The sequence below is a fragment of the Trachypithecus francoisi genome, unplaced genomic scaffold, assembly GCF_009764315.1.
Source record: "Trachypithecus francoisi isolate TF-2019V2 unplaced genomic scaffold, Tfra_2.0 Lachesis_group4, whole genome shotgun sequence".
In the NCBI taxonomy this organism is placed as follows: domain Eukaryota; kingdom Metazoa; phylum Chordata; class Mammalia; order Primates; family Cercopithecidae; genus Trachypithecus; species Trachypithecus francoisi.
In genome coordinates this window covers 72,597,407-72,623,006 of record NW_022681469.1, presented here as the reverse complement: position 1 = coordinate 72,623,006, position 25,600 = coordinate 72,597,407, and the positions used below count along the sequence as shown (strand labels likewise).

The 25,600-nt window shown below is 36.9% G+C and overlaps 1 protein-coding gene across 5 annotated transcripts in view; it reads right to left on the bottom strand.

The window, feature by feature from the left end:
- ANKIB1 (ankyrin repeat and IBR domain containing 1) overlaps positions 1–25,600 on the bottom strand; it is a 171,081-nt gene that overhangs the window by 6,696 nt on the left and 138,785 nt on the right. For all 5 annotated transcript variants that reach the window (XM_033194801.1, XM_033194805.1, XM_033194804.1 and 2 more), the window contains 8 exons: positions 22,502–22,590; positions 13,440–13,570; positions 8,639–8,773; positions 7,405–7,491; positions 7,248–7,314; positions 5,174–5,319; positions 3,943–4,121; positions 2,996–3,047 (listed from right to left, as the gene is read on the bottom strand). In XM_033194801.1, coding sequence (XP_033050692.1) covers positions 2,996–3,047; positions 3,943–4,121; positions 5,174–5,319; positions 7,248–7,314; positions 7,405–7,491; positions 8,639–8,773; positions 13,440–13,570; positions 22,502–22,590 — 886 coding nt within the window. The remainder of the gene's footprint in view (positions 1–2,995; positions 3,048–3,942; positions 4,122–5,173; positions 5,320–7,247; positions 7,315–7,404; positions 7,492–8,638; positions 8,774–13,439; positions 13,571–22,501; positions 22,591–25,600) is intronic.

Genomic DNA, 25,600 nt, shown 5'->3' with positions numbered 1-25,600 from the left:
TCAATATGCTTATATTGTGAAAGTACTAGGAGTAGGCGAAGACAAATTTTGTATCACAAATAAAACTTTCACATCATACCACTCTGGTGACATTTATTTAAACTTCTTCATTTATATAAGTAGTTGGACTCTTAAGAAGTGGGAGGCATCCTGGGCTGGGCGCGGTGGCTAAAGCCTGTAATCCCAGCACTTTGGGAGGCCGAGAAGGGTGGATCACGAGGTCAGGAGATCGAGACCATCCTGGCTAACATGGTGAAACCCCGTCTCTACTAAAAATAAAAGAAAAATACAAAAAACTAGCCGGGCGAGGTGGCAGGTGCCTGTAGTCCCAGCTACTCGGGAGGCTGAGGCAGGAGAATGGCGTGAACCTGGGAGGCGGAGCTTAAAGTGAGCTGAGATCCGGCCACTGCACTCCAGCCTGGGCGACAGAGCGAGACTCCGTCTCAAAAAAAAAAAAGAAAAGAAAATAAGTGGGAGGCATCCTGTTAGGTTAGAAACTAATAAATGAAAGATACTCCAAGTGCCCTGAAGGTTTATACAGGTTCTTTAAAACGCGTTGCTGAGATGGGGCATCATTTCCTCTTTTCCTAGAGGCCCATGATCTCAAACTGATGACTTATTAAGTGTCATCAAGGCTCAACAGACCAGTGAGGAACACCAGGTACATTTCTTAGACAAAGATGGTATGAAAATTTTATCTCAATTCAAGGTTTATATTAGGGATAATTTGCTGACTTTGTAAACTTGATAATGGCACAAAGTTATGCATTAAACTATTACTGACCATAGACTATACATATTTCCAATTTAGGAAAATGAAACCATTTAAAAGCAACTGCAAAAGAAACTTGTATATCTCAGATGGCATTCTCTCATGATGCAACAGGCTTAAATATATTGTTCTCATAAAATTTATCTGAAAATTTCCAAGGATTCCTAAGATCTTCAAGAATGTATATTAAAAGGGTTTAGTCAGTATACTCCAAATGGTTTGAGAATGTTAAGGATACAGAGAAGACTAAAATGTTCTAAGATTTACAGAGGGAGAGGCTGTAAGGAGCTGTTTTAAGTAATAATTGCAACAATTTTGTCAGTGGCTTAATGAGATGCTTTAATCCTAGAACTTCCATGGGGTATCACCATCCACGTTGTAAAGATGAGAAATTAAGAAAGAATATAGCCTAGGATCTAATAAGTTACACTTAGAACTTGAATTCAGGTGTTCCTCAGACTTTATGCTATTTCCACTGAGCTCCACTGCCTTTAAAGTAGCATAAAACAAACCTTTATGCTTGCCAGACTCAAGTTAAATTGAAAAGAGTACAATGAAATTAACTTCACTGAAAAAAATATAAATTCAATCTAAGTCTACTGAAGTTGGTAACCTTGTTTTTTCCCTCACTATTAAGGCAAAGAGCTATTTTTCAAAAATATAACTCTGGCAGTTACTCAATAGTCATACATATGCAGAATTTGAAAGTCTCACAATGTATAGTAATTCTTTATATCTGCAATAAGGTTTATGTAAAAGCCTAGTGTTTCAATGTGTCAAAAACTAAAGAAAACTAAAAGTAAATAATTTCTAAAAAATTATCAATTCATAAAAAATAAAGTCAGTCATATTAGTAGGCCCTCAATATTCAAGGACAAATATTTCATGATTCCTTAAGTTTCTGTCAGAGCCAGAAGCTGCACGATGATACACATACATGCTTGTGAATACACTGATGAAGGTTCTATTTATTTTTGCTAAATAGTGTTTCTACCTTAAAACACAGAAATCATTAGTATTTTTTTTCTAATTTCAGTTTGCTTATTCTTCCTTTTATGTGGAAGTTTTCCACAATATCCCCGAAGCTGTAAATGTATTAAAACATAGAAATAATAAATGCAGGATCAGATAAAGGTTCATAATTAGTTTTAAAATAAAAATTTCATTAATATATCACAATTTTAAAAATAATTTAAGTGAATTGAAAATGTCCAGATCAGGGCTCTAAGCACCATTTTTTTCAAGTCAATATTTTCTTGGATGTATCTACCAATACAAAAGCCACAGGTGATTGCAAGTATCTTCAGCAGCTGAAAAGAGAAAGTATCTGATTTAAACAAGCCACAGTCATGCCTGGATAATAATCAATTTCATTGTCTTTCAACTGCAGGTAACAAATGGGTTATACATTACAAAGTTCTCCTCATTTGTTCTGTACCCTTCCAAAAATTAAGTTGAAGGGTTATCATATTATAGGCATCAAATACTGTTTAAAAAAGAGCAAAGATGGAGAGAAAGGAGTAGAGAGAATTGCTAAAACCATTTTAAAATCAGACTCAACAGTGACAGTGGCAATTTAAATCTCAGAAAACAGCTATGTGATTAAGAGTTTCACTCTGTCTTATTTTTATTTGCCACAACTGCTATCTGTAGTGTTAGTAATTTAGACCTTCTGTATTTTAAAACGGTATATTAATAATGACAACAAAAAAATAAGAAGAGTGTGAAAGTCTTGAAGATAAGCAGAAAGCAACTAAGCAAAGCATTTCTTTATGCATACACATTATTAATGTCAAGTTTTCCACTTTAGCAACTGATTATAAATCAATTCCCTTAGCTTGTTGCATTAACCTTAAAAATGGACTGTTCTTTTATATTTTTAATAGTTTTAGACTAAAACAATATGATGACTAGAAATGCATTTGTAATAAACTGTCTCTCTATTAACAAATTAGAAGATATTTTCCAAAAATGTATATTGTAAATTTGCCTTAATTCTGACTATTCAGTAATTGAAAACAATAAAAGAGTAATGCATTTAACAATGTGATGATATACCAATACCACATAAATAGCTAAATGTAGGCTGTCAAGGATTTTTGTTACAAAAGAAAGAGAGCGCTGCTGATAATCTCAGTAGGATTTAGAATAGATAAGGATGCAAATGCAAGCACGATTGCAGTAAGAAAAAATACAAAAACAAAAACCCCATAAAACAATTACCTCTGGTGATGCAAATCCTAAATATTCCCAATCCCATGTTCCACCAGCAAAGCTACAAAGAAATTAGACATACCATTTGATTTAATATCAGTACTACAAAGTATATACAATCAGATCCTTGCCCTTTGAACATTACTTTAAATTCCTCTGTTGGAACTTGCTTAACCAAAGTAGATCAACTATTAAAACAGAATTAAAATGATAATTTCATTATTTCTTTCAAATTCTGTTTTTATGTTTCTGTAAAATGATCAAAAAATAAAAATTACCATGTTATAACAAAGTATTTTATAACTGCTTCTATTTTTATTTTACAAGTAAATATTTACTCATAAATATTACATAAAAATAGGATCAAAGGAATTTATGTAAAATAGTGCCAAAGGAATGTTTAATGCTTATAATTATTATAAATAGGAAAGTATGCTTCAATTTACAGAATTAGTATGAGTATGTAAAATAAAACAACCACAACTCAAGTGATCTTTAGTGGATGAGTTTATCACTTGAATAACTACAAATATCAAATTTCTCTTTCCTTCACAACTTCTTAATACAAAAATACAAATATGACCATAACAAGCTGGCAAAGTTTCCAAATTCTACATCATAAGATATTTATAACTATCAAATCACTATATATATTACATATTTGAAATAATACATTAGAATACTCTTAATTATGAGTTCACCTGAAATGTGAAATTAACCTAGGTTAATTTAGTCTAAGGAGCTACACAACGATAAACAAAAAATAACAAGAAAAACAGAAATAGCACGGAGGAAAAAAAAAAAAAATCACCAAAAAAAGTTAACATACTTTTATGAGCTATCCATATTTCAGGTGTAAATACTTTCCAAGAATATGAACCCTAGTTGGATAAAAAATAAAACTGCTGGCATTTGTGGCTGGAGCCAGGATGACTTCCAGTGTACATCCTTCTTACCTGCGCCTTGGAGCTTCTGGTGAGTCTGCAGGAGCTACTCCCCGAGCCACAGACGCCAGGAATTCTTGCCTCTTCTGCTGTACAAGGCATGCTGCTTTGATGATCTTGTGGCGGGGTGTGCGAAGGTAAGGCCTATTGACTTTCTGGGCAAGGTCTTCAGTGACCATTTCTAGGTCTGTCTATAGTAAGCAGAGAAAAAAAAAGATCACAGGCTTCACAGATTAATCAATAGCAAATCCAGAGTCTATGTGGTTTCTCAGTTAAATCTAACTCTTTTGAAGTAAGAAACTAGTTCAAATTTTGAAATAACTTCCTATGTAATGTATTTTCTATTTTGTACATGTTTTCTAGATTATGAAAGAGAAAGAAGGATTATATATAAAATCATGTGAAATTTTAAAAAAGCACTTATTTGATAGGCATTTATAGAAATGAAATTGGTATAGATTACAAAGAAGCAGTGAGTAGAGCAGCTGTTTACAAGGAATTTATAATCTGTCTATGTGAAAAAAAACTAATACATTTCAATGCACCATACAAGCAAATGCACGATGCCATAGTGCAGACTATATAAAAGTGCTGAAGGAATCTGAATTAAGGCAAGACGACAGTGATCGGGGTCAAGTCTGGAAGGCTGTATGGAGAAAATGAGTACTGATCCTTGATGGAAATGTAGGATATAAATTAGCAAAGGACAGTTCAAGGGATGACATGAACTGTCATGTAACAGGAGAAAGTTTAGTGGCTTCAAAAGAAAAATGTACAATGAAGTTATTTAGCTATAGTGATGCTAACTGGCTTAGGTGTTTTTGTTTTTTAAATACTGTAACTTTTTCAGTTGTATTTAAAAAATAAACTGGTAAACAGCAACTTTCTCATCTTGTAGGTAATGTGGGTTGTTTCATCTTTGATGATAAAATTCTTAATTACATAATTAGAAATATGCCTGATTTCAAACTTCAACCAGTTTAAAACAAAGACAAAAATGCTATAGGAAATGTTTGCATCACTCATAACTCATTCAGACCTGCAGAGTGACAAATTTAAACAGAAAGAAAATTTCAATTTATTAGTGGTAACTTTTCCTTTATTTAAAAACCATTTAAAAAATTAAAAGAAAATTGTTTTACTAATCATGTCCACATGAAATAAAATAAGTGGTTTGAAAAAGGAAAAACTCTGTATTTCGTAATAACTGCTGCTATTTAAATGTAATTAAAAAATATCTTACTTGCATTAGTTCGAAAATTTCTTTCTTTGTGCTTTTAGGTTCCAAGAAAAATCCATATGGATAAGAACACTTGAGAATGCGCCGAGTTTTTAAGAGCACATGAACTGCATCTTCAATGAAAGTGGTATCTGGACAGCCTCCTTCAGCTAAAAAGTAATTGAGGCACAGTGAATTTGTTTTTGCAAATATGCCATTTGTAATATTAATTAAACAATGATTTTTCTGAAAAAAGAAAAAAGAAGGATCATTAGGACAAAAACTGTTTTAAGTAACTGTCTGAAAATACTTATTTGAACCAAACTAAAAAACTACATAAAATACTCATGTGTGACATGTATGTGTTTATAAAAGAAGTATATGCCCCAGCAGCCCAGGAGCACTGATGGTATTCGTAAAGGAATGCACATACTCATCTTGGATTCTGGTCTCACTCCATTGGTAAGCAAATCTAGCTTTAGGTCAACCAAAAGGTTCTAGGCTTTACTTTTTCAGATTATCCCTAGCAGAATTTCCCTGCGTAACAATGAGAACAAATGCCTTTTCTAAGTTGCTTATAAAAAGAGCCTAATTATGTAAAATCAATACTGTAAGGAAAAAGATACAACATTCTGGCAAACAACTAGACAACTAATCCTAGTTAATAAAAAACTCCAGAGAAAGAAAGAAGGGGAGGAAGAATGAGGAAGATGGAAGACGAAATTGCGTTAACATCTGAGACTTTTTGTTCTAAGAATATCATTATAACAGTCTAGGTTTTTGCTTAACCGAAAAAAAACAAAAAATAAAAACCAGAAATTAAGCACGAGAATCTAAGTTTACAAATACTTTAGAAAATCAGATTATTTTGGATGCCTGTAAAAAGAAATTCAGTGTGTGTACACAAACTGACATACAGACTACCCTGCGATTCTGACATATGTGAGAAATGTGTGAAGTTTTGCTTCTTCCTTTTCAATTGCTGTACCTTTTTGTTTTTTTCCGCTAATTTGTTATGCTGCCTGGAACCTCCAGAATGCTGAATAGAAGCAATAATTCACATCTACAAATATTGAATATTGTTAAGTGTCAGGCACAGCTGGAAGCACTAGGGATGCATTAGTGACCAGACAAAAATCCCTGCTGAAGAGCTATATGACTTGTGAGGATTTTTTTCCTCTCAATTTATACTGTGGACAATACTTTAAGAGTTTGATATTGCCTAATACAGTTATATCTTTAATGAAGTCCAAGAACTAATAATTAACAAGCAGGCTATACTGCTATTAACATATTCTTCCCCACTCCATTTAACTTATGGTATTGTCTTGACTAGGGAATTATCCTAATGGAAAGGATTTTAATATTCATTATTTTGATAAACTGGAGCAACCCAAGTATAACATCACATTTTTCACCTTAAAATGTACTTTTCATATGTAAGCTATTATTTTTAAAAGGTGACTTTTTAAAACAAAAATAACAGAACCTGCACTCTGTGTGGTCATTGTGGGTTATTATATTCTAATGATGCTATCAATACTCAATTCATATTTTGGAATATTCTTATAAAACTTATAATTTAGGACTCACACGTTAGCTCCACCTCATGGCTTTGCTTTTTGACCCCAATGTTCATTATTTACCAGTGAAATGATTTCTCTGCAAACTGTTATTGACTTCCACATCCTTAGGCACTCTGCTAAATTTTCTCAATAATTTTTGGGTATTCAGTTACCTCACAATTGGGTAGCATGTGTATCTTGCTCCTCTAAGTCAGTGATGTCCTTTAGGACCCATCCACTTTTCCTAACATTGTAGAGCATCAGCAGTGACACAGAGTAAGCAAAATCATAAAGTGTTTTTATCTCTTAACAGCACAGGCTGCATCAAGAGGAGAAGGCTAAGTGCTGGGTAGAAAATCCAATCACAGAGACCTCATCTCCTAAGCTGCACTCAGGGCTTCAAAGAACTCAAAACAGTACCAGAACAAGCTAATGGACATAATGCATTCCTTTCAGGGCCTAACCTACTAGTGAAGCAACAAGCATGGAAAGATATTTTATATTAATTATCACACATACAACTTATAACTTACTTTCTTTGAGAGCTCTGCTCAATTGTTCCATCTTTTCTTTGGCTGTTTTAAGAAGGCGTTGTTCTAGCTAAAGGAATAGAAATAAAGAATGTAAACCATTCTCTTTATTTATTCATAACAGTATGGGTCAGCTCATTTGAAATTATTTGGGACATACCTGATAACTATGCTCGTGGTTTTTAAATCTTGTATAATAGTGCATAAATCTGTCAAGTTCCTGAAATCGTTTGTGTTTTTTCTCAGCCTAGAAAGCAAAAGTCCACAAATGACTTTTATAAAAACTAGTAGCTACTAAAATAGTTTTTTGGGGGAATCATTTAAAAGTTTTCTTAGTGATAGGTATAGTGCATTCAGATTTGTGAATTATTTTCTTGACAGAAAACAATATATATATATTTTTTTGAGACGGAGTCTCGCTGTGTCACCCACACTGGAGTGCAGAGGTGCAATCTGAGCTCACACAAACCTTGCCTCCTGGGTTCAAGTGATTTTCCCGTCTCAGCCTCCTGAGTAGCTGGGATTACAGGAGCCCACCACCATGCCTGGGTAATTTTTGTATTTTTAGTACAGATGGGGTTTTACTATGTTGGCCAGGCTGGTTTTCAACTCCTGACCTCAAATGATCCGCCTGCCTTGGCCTCCCAAAAGTGCTGGGATGAAAAGCATGAAACACTGTGCTCGGCCTTCAATGTTTTATTATATGGCTTTTTGCTATGGACTAATGGTATTCCCCCTAAAATTCATATTTTGAAGCCCTACCCCCAATGTGACTGTATTTGAAGACAGGACCTGTAAGAAGGTGATAAAGCTTAAATAAGGTCATCAGGGTGGGCCCTATTCTGATAGGGCTAGTACCCTTATAAGAAGAGGAAGGGGCACCAGAGGTCTCTCTGTCCTTTCTGGCCACCTAAGGAAATAGTGAGAGGGTGGCTGTCTGCAAACCAAGAAGAGCACCCTCATCAAGAACCAAATTGGCCAGCACCTTGACCTTGGACTTCACAACCTCTAGAACTGTGAGAAATAAATTTCTGTTAAGCCATCCAGTCTGTAGTATTTTCTATGGCAGCTGAGCAGACTAAGACACTTGCTCTACACTATAATGTAATATTGCATTGTTGATATTAATGTTAAAATTGTTTTTAAGTATTTACAGAGGTAGGCTGGGATATATCAGACTTTACATACGTATCTTCACCAAAATTAAAAAAAGGAAAATGTAAAAGGGAAAAAGCTCTTAAGTTTATAGAGCTATTTTGTTGAAATTAAAGGCTACTATAAAGTATATTCAATTTAATACCTTATTAAGATGAAAAAGGACAAAGAAATGCAAAATAACTCCAGTAGCAATGAGCGGCTTAGAGAGATGTCTTGGCTTAATTGGTTCTCTTTACCTCCACAGTCATTTCCTTGGATTGCTCCTCCACGTGCTGAATGACTTCATAGCGAGTACATCTGTAATAACCTCCAGTGGAAGAACTATGTTTTTTCCACTCTTCAAGGCAAATCCAGCAAAAGTCATACTTGCACTTCAAAAGAAAACACAGATGAAAACATCTCCCCATATTAATATGCAAATTATTTTCTGCTTTATAGCCAACTAATCTGTAAAGATTAAATAATTGTGTTTGTGCGACCAGCAACAAATCTTCTCAAAGACATGACCTCTTTCTCATGTTTCCTCTGGAGACATTATCTGCATTATGGAAAGATGTGGGGATAGTTTAAAATTATTATTTATAGGGATATATTAAAATGTAAAGCATAATATTATGAAGTAATCACAATGAATCATTAAAAATATCAATAAGATATTCTTTCCAAATAATATCAGATGCAAGTGTTTCATTTTTAAGTGCATTCTAATCTGACACTGGTATATAAAGCTCTACCAGTCTATTTGAAAAACTTCTGGCAATACTGACAAATTGGTTTTGAAACCAGAACTACGCTTAAAAGACCTCTAAGTGGAATAGCTGATGTAAAAACGGTTTCCCATTTTAATGTAAATTTCACGGAATTACCATAATTATCAGACAGTGCCAAAAATATGAGCATTCAGTATGAAAACACATCCTTTTTTATGCTTATGGATTTTGAGTCAGTTAAAAAGATCTTCCCATTCTGTTGTCTTCAGGTACTCTTTATGGTTTATTTTTTATTTTATTTTATTTTCTTTATTATACATTAAGTTCTAGGGTACATGTGCACAATGTGCAGGTTTGTCACATATGTATACATGTGCTGTGTTGGTTTGCTGCACCCATTAACTCGTCATTTACATTAGGTATTTCTCCTAATGCTATCCTTCCCCCATCCTTCCACCCCACAACAGGACCCGATATGTGATGTTCCCCGCCCTATGTCCAAGTGTTCTCATTGTTCAGTTCCCACCTATGAGTAAGAACACGCAGTGTTTGGTTTTCTGTCCTTGTGATAGTTTGCTCAGAATGATGGTTTCCAGCTTCATCCATGTGGCTACAGAGGACATGGACTCATCCTTTTTTATGGCTGCATACTATTCCATGGTGTATATCTGCCACATTTTCTTAATCCAGTCTATCATTGATAGGCATTTGGGTTGGCTCCAAGTCTTTGCTATTGTGAATAGTGCCGCAATAAACATACAAGTGCATGTGTCTTTATAGTGGCATGATTTATAATCCTTAGGGTATATACCCAGTATTGGGATCACTGAGTCAAATGGTATTTCTAGTTCTAGATCCTTGAGAATCGCCACACTGTCTCTTCCACAATGGTTGAACTAGTTTACGCTCCCACCAACTGTGTAAAAGTGTTCCTATTTTTCTGCATCCTCTCCAGCACCTGTTGTTTCCTGACTTTTTAATGATGGCCATTCTATCTGGTGTGAGATGGTATCTCATTGTGGTTTTGATTTGCATTTCTCTGATGACCAGTGATGATGAGCATTTTTTTCATGTGTCTGTTGGCTGCATAAATGTCTTTTGAGAAGTGTCTGTTCATATCCTCTGCCCACTTTTTGATGGGGTTATTTTTTTCTTGTCAATTTGTTTGAGTTCTCTGTAGATTCTGGATATTAGTCCCTTGTCAGATGGGTAGATTGCAAAAATTTTCTCCCATTCTGAGAGTTGCCTGTTCACTCTGATGGTAGTTTCTTTTGCTGTGCAGAAGCTCTTTAGTTTAATTTGATCCCATTTGACTATTTTGGCTTTTGTTGCCATTGCTTTTGGTGTTTTAGTCATGAAGTCCTTGCCCATGCCTATGTCCTGAATGGTACTGCCTAGGTTTTCTTTCAGGGTTTTATGGCTTTAGGTCTAACATTTAAGTCTTTAATCCATCTTGAATTAATTTTTTATAAGGTGTAAGGAAGGGATCCAGTTTCAGCTTTCTACATACGGCTAGCCAGCTTCCCCTGCACCATTTATTAAACGGGAAGTCCTTTTCCCATTTCTTATTTTTGTCAGTTTTGTCAAAGATCAGATGGTTGTAGATGTGTGGTGTTATTTCTGAGACCTCTGTTCTGTTCCATTGGTCTATATCTCTGTTTTGGTACCAGTACCATGCTGTTTTGGTTACTGTAGCCTTGTAGTATAGTTTGAAGTCAGGTAGTGTGATGCCTCCAGCTTTGTTGTTTTTGCTTAGGATTTCTTGGCAATGTGGGCTCTGTTTTGGTTCCATATGAACTTTAAAGTAGTTTTTTCCAATTCTGTGAAGAAAGTCAATGGTAGCCTGATGGGAATGGCATTGAATTTATAAATTACCTTGGGCAGTATGGACATTTTCACAATATTCATTCTTCCTATCCACGAGCATGGAATGTTCTTCCATTTGTTTGTGTACTCTTTTACGTGGTTGAGCAGCGGTTTGTAGTTCTCCTTGAAGAGGTCCTTTATATTCCTTGTAAGTTGGATTCCTAGGTATTTTATTCTCTTTGAAGCAATTGTGAATGGGGGTTCACTCATGATTTGGCTCTCTGTTTGTCTGTTATTGGTGTATAGGAATGCCTGTGATTTTTGCACACTGATTTTTTATCCTGAGACTTTGCTGAAGTTGCTTATCAGCTTAAGGAGATATTGGGCTGAAAACACGGGGTTTTCTAAATATACAATCATGTCATCTGCAAACAGGGACAATGTGACTTCCTCTTTTCCTAATTGAATCCCCTTTATTTCTTTCTCTTGCCTGATTGCTCTCGCCAGAACTTCCAACACTATGTTGAATAGGAGTGGTGAGAGACGGCATCCCTGTCTTGTGCCAGTTTTCAAAGGGAATGCTTCCAGTTTTTGCTCACTCAGTACGATACTGGCTGTGGGTTTGTCATAAACAGCTCTTATTATTTTGAGATACATTCCATCAATACCTAGTTTATTGAGTTTTTAGCATGAAGGGCTGTTGAATTTTGTCAAAGTCCTTTTCTGCATCTATTAAGATAATCATGTGGTTTTTGTCTTTGGTTCTGTTTATGTGATGGTTTACGTTTATTGATTTGCGTATGTTGAACCAGCCTTGCATCCCAGGGATGAAGCCAACTTGATCTTGCTGCATAAGTTTTTTGATGTGCTGCTGGATTTGGTTTGCCGGTATTTTATTGAGGATTTTTGCATCGATGTTCATCAGGGATATTGGTCTAACATTCTCTTTGGAGATAAGATCGCAAATAGATGAAATAATTTTGGCTGGATCCTCAGCTGAACAATAAATAACACTTTCGAATATTTTCCTCACAACACTGCCCTAGGTTTTTCTTCCTGCCTCTTAGAGAATCATTATTACTGCCTCGCTAAGCCAATTCATTTATGTTAATTTTACAGTAATACAGACTTATAAAAATCATTTTGTACCTGCCATTCTTTTGCAAGTATAGTAATAATCATTAAACTTCAAAGTTAAAAATCAAGTAATACCTAGAAGATATTATTATATTTTACTGGAATCTTAACCATTTAAATTTCCTTCATGTTTAAATTAGGAGAAAAAATACATTTTCCTCTCAATAACTTTAAATAATCATTTTATACATAGATGACATTTCCAATGGTAAAGCAAAAAAAATCAGAATATCATTATAATTTTAAACCAAAAAAAGTTCATAAATGTAGGTAGGTTATTAATAATAAAATGTTATTAATAATATACCAGCATAGTTGTTTTAAACACACTGCTGTTTCTTCCTGTACAAGTAATTAAAGAGGGTAGTTATTCTATCTAGCCTTTTGACCTCTAACATTAATCATTTATATTATGTATTTTTCAGCCAAGTGAATCTTTGTTGGCATTTTCATTTTCAATATAATAAAGAGTTACTTATTTTATTGATTGTTTTATTAGCAGTCCTAAACTCTGGCCATTGCTTTGGGTTCTTGTATTATACAGACATCTATATACAGGTGTTCCCTGGTATCCACAGAGGATTGGTTTCAGGACCTCCTGCAAACACCAAAATCTGAGAATAATCAAGTCCCCGATATAAAGTGGTATATTATTTGCATCCTCTAGTATACTTTAAATAATCTCTAGATTACTTATAATATCTTACAATGTATATGCTATGTAAATAGTTGTCATATTGCATTGTTTAGGGAATAATTACAAGAAAAAAAATCTGTACATGTTCGATACAGATGCAATTTTTTTCCCTAAGTATTTTTGATCCATGGTAGGCTGAATCCATGAATGCAGAACCCAACAATATGAAACTCATGGATACAGAGGGCCAACTGTATGGAGACAGTATATGGACTGGATTTGGGCCTAGTTTGGGCCTTGAGTCTAAGCCATATGCTCCAAAACCAGCTTCACAAGAGATCTATATAAGGCAGCACTTTGTTAATCATTGGATAACACACATACACACACATACACACACACACACACACACACACAGACTCAAGACTCTCAGTGGGGAAGGTGACTAGCAAGGAAGGATTCATGAATTTCTGATCTTCTGGTTGAATACCACAGATTCTTACCCTTACCTGTTGTTTTTGTTTTTGTTTCTGTAGAGATGGGGTTTTTGGGGTTTTGTTACTTTGCTCAGGCTGGTCTTGAACCCCTGGCCTCAAGTGATCCTCCTGCCTCAACCTCTTGAAGTGCTGGGATTATAGGCAAGAGCCACTGTACCAGCCCCCTCAAATAATTTATCCTTTGGAATGACAATCAAACTAAATTAAGATTCCAAATGCAAAGCATGAAAAATCCTCTTTAACTTCTTACCTTAGCACACTGCATGTGATTGCAGCCTTCATTCTTCTGTATTGGAGACTTACAGTTGGCACAAGGCTTGGAGTTAGTTAATAACCAGAGACAATTGGCCGCATCCTCGTAGGCTTCACTAACTCCCACAACTTCGGGATATTAAGCACAAACACAAAAATAAATGATTTATTGTACAACTTCTGGGGGGAAAAACCCTCCAGACTTTTCTCTGCAGGCTCTCAATTTTAATAAAATATTTATTTTCCGATCATTGTCTGTGGCAACGTTTTTAAACTTCTTCATTTTGAGTAGCCTAATTACAAGATAAGGAACTCTATTCCAAAAGACCTATTCATGAAACCTGGTTTAAGGGCAATTTCTACATAAACTTGTTCCCAAATAAACTGGGACCAAAAACAACATACACAAAAAAGTTTTTTTTTTTTTTTTTTTAAAAAGCAACATATTACTCCATTTAAAATGACTATTGTATCAAAGAAAATTACAGAAAGAACAGTTACTTTAGACGATAATTTACTTAACAGGCCAGGCGCAAATATAATTATCAGAAACTCTTTACTATAGTAAAAAGCAAAAAATATCAACATCTTTTTTATCCATGAGTATTCTGGATAAACTTAAAATTAATTCAATGTGACATGTCTAAAACTAAGCATCTCATTTATTACACCCTCTTTCTCTATCATATCTGGTTCCTCTCCATTCCCAGTTCTTATGCTTTAAGGTAGGGTCCTTCATACCTCTTGCCTAGACAACTAAAGCATAGAAAATCAACTATCTCCCCAGTTTCTTCAAGGGCCCACCTCCAACTACACTGCTTGTACAGTGATTTTTTAAAAAATCTCTCCATGTGTTTTTCTTTTATTGACACAAAATATTTTACATATGTATGAGGTAGATGTGACTGTAACATGCATAGAATGTGTAATAAGTTAGGACATCTGAAGTACCCATCACCTTGAGTAATTATCATTTCTATGTGTTGGTATCATTTCAAGTCCTCCCTTCTAGTTATTCTGAAATATAAAAAATACTGTCTTCTGTCTAACTCTATATTTGCCCCCATTAACAAACTTTTCTTCATCCTCCAATCCCCTGCCAGCCACCCAACCCACAGTGATCTTTTTAGAATACACACTGCTTAAAAATCTTTTAATTTGCTCCCCACTGACTACAAGATAAAATCCAACTGCTTTTGCAAAGAATATAAAGCCCATTATGATATGGCCCATCTGGCAAGCTCCTCTCACCCTCCATCCCTAATCGAACTTATACTCTTCATTTTCTTAAACTCAAGTTATTTTACTATAATTTGAGATCTACAATCTTAAGGAATGTCATGGTTTTTAAAGATTCTAAATTTTACATTTTATAAACTTCCCTCTCCCCTCCATGGAGAGTTAGGGGCTACAGAGTTCCAGATGCATAATTAAAAATTTTTTTCCTGCAAGAATGTCAGCAATCAAGTTGGTTTTGTTTTCTTTTCTTTTTTAACTCTAAGTGCACTGAGAAGCCCTACATTTTCTTTACTCAAAGAGATGCCAGAAAATCATTTTAGAATCACTGAAAGTGGCCCATCTAATCAAAGCTTTGTTTACATGCCAACACTTTCAGAAGGGTGGAGGGGTAAATGGTTGGCTCTACTGTCAAAGCAGGGGAGAAATCAGACCCTTTGCATTTTGAAATTCAAAAAGAAAAGTTACCCAACCCCTAGATATAAGCCCCTGGGGAGGGAAGGGGGACAAAGGTTTGGGTTCACTGACCCCTGGGAAGTGGCTCTGTGTATGGAATGGAAGGGCTGAGCACCAGAAGCAGTCCTCTGATGGAGCCTAGCAATACAGAACCCCAAGAGCTTGTCTACTTAAGTTTATATTAACAACAGAACAGCAGCTACTGTTGGACTATAAAAGTATTGGTTTTTAACTTCACACAGCAAAGAGAAACAGCAGTAATGAACTGATCAGACTTTACTCCAGTTCTGAACACACTTGGTAGAAGATGGTTTGATTAAGCTGTTGGTGGAAAGAATTATCAGATAATTTGGTGGGTGACAGGAGTTTCAGTAGGAACTTAGTACATTTAGAGCTAACAAGGTCAAGCTGTGGAGGCAATTCCACTTACAAAGGGTATTGCTATAATACCTAATCATTTAAGTACACTTCACATTTAAACATCTAATTTTTGTTAAAAGCAGTGGCCTTTCTTCTTCCTTTAGCATCAACGTTATTGTTAGCTCAGAGGCACTAACATATTCTTATGACTCTTATTGTCCATTGTTATAATAAAGAAAGCACAAAGCCATTAAAACAAAGCAGCAGTGTGGCCTGCAACATAATAGTTTTTTCTTCCGCCCTTGGAGAGAATGTGATCTCCTAACTGCATTTTAGTGAACTGCATGAAGTAAATCATGTTCAGAGAATAACCAACTATTACTATGATAAAAACTCGTGCTGGAAAAAAGATCTTTATTTCCAATTCTCTGAACATGCTTATTCTACACATCTATCCCTTATACATACATTTTTTTTTTTTTTTTTTTTTTTTTTTGAGATGGAGTCTTGTACTGTTGCCCAGGCTGGGGTGCAATGGTACGATCTCAGCTCACTGCAACCTCTGCCTCCTGGGTTCAAGTGATTCTCGTGCCTCAACCTCCCAAGTAGTTGGGACTAACGGTGCCTGCCACCACACCTGGCTGATTTATTTTTATTTTTAGTAGAGACAGGGTTTCACCATGTTGACCAGGCTGGTCTCGAACTCCTGACCTGAAGTGATCTGCCTGTGTTGGCCTCTCAAAGTACTGGGATTATAGGCATAAGCCACTGCATCCACCTTATACATACTGTTCTTAACATCAACAACACTGTATCTACCTTCAATCTATCGGGTGAGATTTTTTTTCACCTCTACTGACTTTCAAACTCTTCACTTCAGTTACAGCTCTTATTATATACTGATGTTCTTTCTTAATAATCTAGTGTGCTTAGGTCTCTTTCTAAAATGTATTAACTTCATAATAAAGTATTAGAATATCACAAAATCTAAGATCTATTAATAGAATCAACATGTATGCATGTGAAAACAGTTGCTTTTAAAAATTGAATTTTTGGCCGGGCGCGGTGGCTCAAGCCTGTAATCCCAGCACTTTGGGAGGCCGAGACGGGTGGATCACGAGGTCAAGAGATCGAGACCATCCTGGCTAACACGGTCAAACCCCGTCTCTACTAAAAAATACAAAAAAAAAAACTAGCCGGGCGAGGTGGCGGGCGCCTGTAGTCCCAGCTACTCGGGAGGCTGAGGCAGGAGAATGGCGTAAACCCGGGAGGCGGAGCTTGCAGTGAGCCGAGATCGCGCCACAGCACTCCAGCCTGGGTGACAGAGCGAGACTCCGTCTCAAAAAAAAAAAAAAAAATTGAATTTTTATTTTTAATTTTTTTTAGAAATAGAGATTCACTCTATTATCCAGACTGGAATGCAGTGGTGCAATCATAGCTCACTGTAGCCTTCAACTTCTGGGCTCAAGAGATCCTCCTACCTCAGCTTCCCAAGTAGCTAGGACTATAGGCATGTGCCACTATGCCTGGCTAAGTTTTTAATTTTTTGGAGAGGCAGGTGTGTTGCCCAGGTTTGTCTTGAACTCTGAGCCTCAAGTGATCCTCTTGCCTCGGCCTCCCAAAGTGCTGGGATTACAGGCATAAACCACTGCACCTAGTCAAAGACTGAATTTTTAAATAATACAATTTGAATTCAATTTATTGAGTATGTCCCATGAAAAATACTGGTCTGAAAAATGTATAAATTAACCATTTCATAAAAAATATAACCATTCCTGCTTCTTGCTCTAATTAGACACAACAGAGGCAATATCAGCGCTTAACACTATTTAAATCTTTATATGAAATTAATTCCTTGAATTGATTTCAAAATATTTTCAAATACTTTTTTCTCATTAATTAGATTTTCTCATCCTGAGTCTCATAATTCAAAGACTTTGGAAAACTGGGCATAAAGAAGAAAACTATTTCATGAAACTACAAATTTGGTTAAACATGCTTACGCCTTTTTTTTTTTTTTTGCATAAAATCCAAAGTAAAAATGCTATGATCCAAAGTAATACATAAACTTAACATAGTACCTAATCATATTTTTCCTTTTTGAAATATCATTTTTGTATATTTAATGATGGGGTTCTACTTTAGTATTACAGTTGGCCAATTATTGTTCACTTTAATCCTCACCCCAAATTTCATAAACATAAGTGGCCATTACTGGTCACCATCTTTCAGTGTGGAAGACACAAATCAGTAGAGGGAGAAAATTCCTAGCCTTTTCTTAACAACTGGGACTTTCTCTGCAGCCTTGGCTTGGTTTCTTCTCTGGTAGAACAAACCTCAGGTGTCTTCAGTCTTTTGTCTCCTCTCATGTTTTCAAACACTCTTTCATCTTTCCAAATCAAAACCCCCTTTGGGATCTCCCTATCTCTGGCCATCAGAAGTAACCATGTATATACCATGTATACCATTTTCTAGCTTTTCTATTTCTTTCCTCCTCTTAGTATCAGGATCATTATCATGTGGAAGGTCATTTTTTCACAGTCCCACCCATAATCTGTTCTCACTAGCCAGTCCATTCTCCTTCCCCCGTTCCCTAGCAAAAACTTATCTGTGGGTATGGAATGATTCATCCAATTTTAATATGGTAAGAGATAACTAAAAATAGCCATCAATTTAAAAATACTTGCTTTAAAGAGTTTTTCTGTGTTCTGATACCAGATGTGAGATGGATTTGCTGTGTGGCAGGGCATTTTTGTTTCTCTTGGCCTTGGTATCTCTCTCTGTAAAATCGGGGTAATTTGTGAATTAAAGGCAAGTAGGGAGACGTATTAGTCTAATTAGACCACAGGCAAAACAGAAAATTATAATGAACTTAAAGAATTGTGGGAAGAAACCCCAAAGTTGGTTTTGATTTGGAAAGATGGAAGAATGTTTGAAAACATGATAGGATACAAAAGACTGAAGACACCTGGGATTTGTTCTACCAGAAAGGACTACATAAACCTAAAAGATCATACCCATAGTTTGAGACTGCTTGAGTGAATGATCAGCAGTCACCTAGTAAGTGATCTGTTCTTACAGTTGCAACCTTTAAAGACGAACAGTTCTTTCAGGGTAATAGATCAGACTTGGGGATAAAAGACTGGGAAAGTGATGTACGAAGCTATTTGATGCCACAGGATAGTAGCACTTTGAGAGGGTCAGTGTGTCGTTTAGTGCCCACAAGGAGATTAGTATTCACCCCGAGCTCCCAGGACCCAGGATCTAGACAGCTGTGGAGATGCTAACTCACCTCGGAGGCTGGGGTGGGAGGTTTGGGGGAAAATAAAAGAAAAGTACTTGCTTTATATTTCAAACATTGCTGGGCATTTTCTACTCAAGAATTGAATAATATGCTAGACTAATTACTTCTTATGGTACATTAAATCTTTTAGGCAACTAGCAGGCACACAAAGTTTGCTACTTAAGGTTTAAAAGGTAATATATCTTATAACTCTCCTGTGTATGCCCCTTCCCACCTGAATTACCCATCTTAAGCCTTCATATCCTCTCACCTGGCCATTCTGAAGTTGTCTCAGAACTAACATTCTTACCTAGTTTCTCAATACTCTCCATTTCATCATCCATACATCTGCCTGGGTGATCTTTGTAAGTAAGCTGCTTCATTCACCACTCTCCTACTTAAAACTCCTTTTCAGTGTCTCAGGATAAGGTCAGATTTCCTAGCATTGTGCATAACCACCTCTTTGTGCCCAATGCTTGATTTGGATTCCTGTCTGCACAGTCTCATCTCTCAGTGCACCACTAAACTGGTTGTAAGAATTATTTGCAGTCCTTGAATATGCCACGCTACTTCACAATGCCACTTCACCCTATGCCTGGAAAGTCTTTCCTATTCTGGTTTATGTGAAGAGCATCTATCAGCTTTCAACATGCAGCTTAAGCATCAATTCTTTTAGAAAGTGTTTCCTAACCCTCTCCCATAGATAACTGGCCTCCTCCTTCTTTGTCCCTCCCCTGCCCTAAAAGTTATCACATACATGAACAACATTCTCTCACATTCAAAACATATTTTTCCTTAGTTTTGTATACAGTTGCCTCTCTAATATATAAACTTCAAGAGCATAGAGGGCATCTTATTTTTGTATTCTAACATAAAACAGCACTCAATATACGTTAATTAAAGAGCGAAGATAACATTTAAAATCAACAATTTATTCCTAAGTTTCTTAGCATCTTTTCTGAGTTTCAGACGAACACTTATAAAATTCCACAGGACATCTCCACACATATGTTCTGTAAGTACTTCAAGTTCAGAATGTCCACACCAAAACTCATTATTTTCCCTGAAAAGTTACTTGTTTATCTGAGTTTCCTGTTTCACTAATGGCCTAATTTACCATCTGACCCAAACTAAAAATTCACCTTCCTACCTTTAGTCTATCTTTTCTTCAATTCACCCTTCATACTCATCAGTTATCTTGACAAAAATAACTTTTCTGATACTACCACTTCTCTACTTAAATAACACACTTTATGGCTTATTCTATTAGGAGGATAAATTCAAACAATTTGGCAATAACACTCACAATCTGGCAACACCTACCTTTCTAGCCTCATCTCTTTGCAAGTTTCTCCTATGGACCTTAACCTTAAGTTCTTAAAGAAATGTATAAAGAAATGTAGGTAGGTGGCCAATAGCAAGCCGTTCATAACAGAAATATAAATATTTCTAGCTGCCAGAAGCAAGAAAATAAAGCAAATTCCAATTGTTTTGTCACACCTAAAGGTGTTGCAGGGTAATGGTATGAATCTATTTATGGAAGACAAATGCATATACACACCCATACATATCAGGAGAATAGGGGAAATGGGTGGGTATGAAGAGCAATGGCTAGTACAATGAATCTGGGGAACAAACATAATCTATAAAGGCATTTTTTTTTTTTTTTTTTTTTTTAGATGGAGTCTTGCTCTGGCACCCAGGCTGGAGTACGGGGGGCAATTCGGCTCAATGAAACCTCCACCTCCCGGGTTCAAGTGATTCTCCTGCCTCAGCCTCCTGAGTAGCTGGTATTACAGGTGCACACCACCATGCTGGACTAATTTTTGTATTTTTAGTAGAGATGGGGTTTCACCATGTTGGCCAGGATGGTCTTGAACTCCTGACCTCAAGTGATCCACCTGCCTCGGCCTCCCAAAATGCTGGGATTACAGATGTGAGCCATCGCGCCTGGCTTAAAAAATCTGTTGACTAAACAATGCATGAACAGGACAAGAATGTTTAATCAGGCTTCACTATAAAATATCCAAAGATTATCCACTTCTCTTTGCTCCTGATAATGGACATGAAGCCATCTCAACAAGTGAAAGGGATCTCCCTCATTATCAACTAATAAGTGGCATTTTGGTTTATACAGTAGTCTCTTCTCCATGGGTCAGAATAACCCTGAGTCAGTGGACAAAATGAACCTTGTAGATCTAAAATGCTGAGGATCAGCCCTCAGGCAGTGGTAAATTCCCTGATATAATACAAGCCTGTAAAGTATGATGGCCGTCAGGCAGTCTCTCCCAATGCCACTTCAGTTGCTGACAGTAATTACCTACTAAAAGGCAGAGATGCTAAAATCCAATTCACAGCTCACTGCCTTCAAGATTCTTTGATACCCTTTCTTCCCCCAACCTGAGTTTATCATTATTGTTTCTGGACTCTCATCTTTACTCAACTATATCAGTTATCATATGATACCGTAATGTCTGACTGCTTCCCTCTAGCCTCTGCATGCCCTGAAGTCTGGCATCATCTTTATTATGTGCTTTGCTCACATAAGTGTAGATTTTTTTTTCTTGTTTTGAGACGGAGTCAGTCTCACTCTTTCACCAGGCTGGAGTGCAGTGGCGCAATCTTGGCTCACTGTAACCTCCACCTCCCAGGTTCAAGCAATTCTCCTGCCTCAGCCTCCCAAGTAGCTGGGACTACAGGCACACGCCACCACGCCCAGCTAATTTTTTTATTTTTAGTAGAGATGGGGTTTCATCATGTTGGCCAGGATGGTCTCCATCTCTTGACCTTGTGATCCACCTGCCTTGGCCTCCCAAAGTGCTGGGATTACAAGCGTGAGCCCCTGCACCTGGCCCCTATAAGTGTGTAGATTTATTGGGTGAATTCTTGATCCTGACTTGTGACACCTCAAGCTAACACCATTATCTCAGTCTTTTTTTTTTTTTTTTTTAAAGACCAGAACTAATTAAATTTCACTTACATTTTTTGAGAGAAAACAGTTGTCATAAAACACTTTAGAAGATGGGAAATTATTGCAAAGCAGATAGATTTATCTGTTAAATGTGGGAACTGCTATTAGGAAGGCTTTAAAAAGGAGTCCCCTCAGAGATTCTAACCCATTCTGTTCACAAGGCACATGCCCTGTGTCATTCAACCCAATCTAAGCATTAGTTTTCCTCTGTAAAACAGGATTACTAACATCACCCTTGTATCATTTCTGTGATGATTAACAGAGATAATGTATTTATAGAAGTCTCAGTGACAATCCTTATCTATATGGTATTTAACATCAGTAAATCTATAGAACTACACAACAGCAAGAAATTAACTTGCCGTATCCTTCATTGGAAGCTTTCAGGGATATGAGAAGCTCACTCTCACTACAGATCATATACTACTTCCCACAAAGTACAGAACAACTGGTTGGCTCACCCTAGGATAAAAGAAAAGGGATATGGGAGGAGGATTAAATGTGACCCCCATTTACCCTGTTTATCTTCAGCTGGAAAGTAAGTCTGTTAGAAACATGGAACTTGTCCCTGATTCCTCCTTGCCAAAACTCTATTATTTCCAAAAGGAAGTTAGTCAAAGGGACCGTGATGTTAAACAGGAGAGCGCTAGCATTAACAAATGTGAAAACCTCTTAAAGACTAAAAAAGATATGACCACATTATCTTTTGAATGCTATCAGGAAATATGTAGCAAAGCAATCTAAAATTCCTTACGTTCTTCTGGTTTCATTTCGGTTACTTTTTGCAGCCAATTCTTCCATGTTTGGCAGTCACAAGGCTCATGTGCTTCACCAAGGCACTCCCTAAAAAAAATAAACATAGAAAAGACAATTTTAAAATATTCTTCATCAACATCAAGGCAAAAAAAAAAAAAAAGTGTGTAGAGGTTGGGCGTGGTGGCTCATGCCTGTAATCCCAGTACTTTGGGAGGCCAAGGTGGGTGGATCACCTGAGGTCAGGAGTTCGAGACCAGCCTGGCCAATATGGTGAAACCCCATCTCTATTAAAAATACAAAAAATTAGTAGGGCGTGGTGGCACATGCCTGTAATCCCAGCTACTCAGGAGGCTGACACAGGAGAATCGCTTGAACCCAGGAGGCGGAGGTTGCAGTGAGCTGAGATCGCACCATTGCACTCCAGCCTGGGCAACAAGAGCGAAACTCCGTCTCAAAAAAAAAAAAAAAAAGTAGAAAGTATTCTTCCAATTTTAAAGTTGAAAAAGCTAAGACATGGTGATTAATGAGAGATGGAGTATTTCAATGGAGGCATTAAAAATGAGATTCCAAAGCTTGATACCATTAGACCAGTTAAAAAAAAAAAATCAGTACATTCATTTACATATTTCAAAAGTTCTAAATTAATTTTATAACTTAGACCTGCAAGCCTTCAGAGCTTTAAAACATTTGATCAAATTACGTTTTATCCTCATTAATATTTTAAATTCTTGTTATTCAAAGGTGTATTCCTGGCCATTACTGAGCAGCTTTTTTTTTTTTTTTTTTTGAGACGGAGTCTCGCTCTGCCGCCCAGGCTGGAGTGCAGTGGCCGGATCTCAGCTCACTGCAAGCTCCGCCTCCTGGGTTTACGCCATTCTCCTGCCTCAGCCTCCCAAGCAGCTGGGACTACAGGCGCCCGCCATGTCGCCCGGCTAGTTTTTTGTATTTTTTAGTAGAGACGGGGTTTCACCATGTTAGCCAGGATGGTCTCGATCTCCTGACCTCGTGATCCGCCCGTCTCGGCCTCCCAAAGTGCTGGGATTACAGGCTTGAGCCACCGCGCCCGGCCCTGAGCAGCTTTTTAGACATGCAGAAGAACAGGCCCCATGAGATTTAGATTAGAATCTATATTTTATCAAAATTACCAAATGAACCTTCTTCATTTTAAAGTTTGAAAAACACTGTTTTAAGTCAAATTATTGTAGTGAATTTTACCTCTGCATCTCCAGGTAACAGCTAGGGTAACTCAACTTACTTTTATTGGAATTTGGGAAATTTTGATTTAAATAATTAAAAACATCAATTTATCATTTGTAACTCTATTTTATATTCTTTCCATAGCTATTTAAGAAGTCAAACACTAAAACGAGCCTAAAGCCTTGACAAACCGCCATTTTAATTCAAGATGATGCTATATTGTATAGAACAAAGGTAATTATTCCAGTCAATGATAAAATATTATTCGGAGGAGGGAACAACCCAATCTGGAAGTGATGTCATCACCATCAGTGCTATTTTAAAAGATTTCATTTACAAAGGTTAACCTTGGGCAGGGAGGGGTGGCTCACGCCTGTAAGTCCCAGCTACTTGGGAGGCTGAGGTATGAGAATCACTTGAGTCTGGGAGGCAGAGGCTGCAGTGAGCTGAGATCATGCCACTGCAGTCCAGCCTAGGCGACAGAGCAAGACCCCATTTCGAGGAAAAAGAATAAAAAAAGGTTAAGTGTGTTAAGAAGATACACCAACTGGCCGGGCGCGGTGGCTGAAGCCTGTAATCCCAGCACTTTGGGAGGCCGAGACAGGCGGATCACGAGGTCAGGAGATCAAGACCATCCTGGCTAACACGGTGAAACCCCGTCTCTACTAAAAATACAAAAAACTAGCCGGGCGAGGTGGCGGGCGCCTGTGGTCCCAGCTACTCGGGAGGCTGAGGCAGGAGAATGGCGTAAACCCGGGAGGCGGAGCTTGCAGTGAGCTGAGATCCGGCCACTGCACTCCAGACCCGGCGACAGAGCAAGACTCCGTCTCAAAAAAAAAAAAAAAAAGAAGATGATACACCAACTGACTCATGTAGTTTTACAAACTAAGAGGTAATTAAGAATGTATTGATTATACTTCATATTTGTTAAAATAGTGATTATTAAAAAAAGAAGGTTTTGGTGTGGATGTGCAAAGACTGGAACTCTTGTGCACTGCTGATAGAAATGTAAATGCTGATGCAGTTGCTGTGAAAAATAATTCGGTGACTCCTCATAAAAAACTTAGAATTACCATAGGATTCAGCAATTTCATTCTAAGGTATGAAAGAACTGGAAGCAAGGATTCAAACTTGTACACCAACATTCACGGTATTATTCGCAACAGCTAAAAGGGGGAAACAACCCAAGTGTCTATCAACAGATGAATGGATAAACAAATTGTGGAGTATACACACACACGTTCACACAATACAATATTCAGCCATAAAAAGGAATAATATCTGCATACATGCTACACTATGAATGAGCTTTAAAAACATTTTGTTAAGTGAAATAAGCCAGACACAAAAGTACAGATATTCTAGAATTCCACTTAAATTAAATATCTAGAATAGGCAAATTCATAGAGAAAGAAAGTAGAGTGGTTGTTACCAGCCTGGGGGAGGAGAGGATGGGGAGTAACTGCTTAATGGTCATAGAGTTTCTATTTGGGATCATGAAAAATTTCTGAAAAGGAAAAGTGGCTATGAGACGTTATAGTTGCACTCTGAATGCAATTAATGTCACTCAATTGCATACTTAAAAATGGTTAAATGGTTAAAAAAAAAAATTCACCAATTGCCTTGAAAGGGTAATTTAGTTTCCTTACACTCTTGACTTATCACCTAATCTGACACTTGGGAAACCTTTTCCATAACTGTGGTTTTACAGAGCTCCTAGCAACTTAGTGGTAGCTTAACAGACATTCAAAAAATATTGGGTTGATTAAAATATGGAAGTGAGCTGGGCACAATGGCTACTCGGCAGGCTGAGGGAGAAGAATCAATGGAGCCCAGGAGTTTGAGGCTGTAGTGTGCTATTACCACTCTGTGAATAGCCACGGCACTCTAGCCTGGGCAA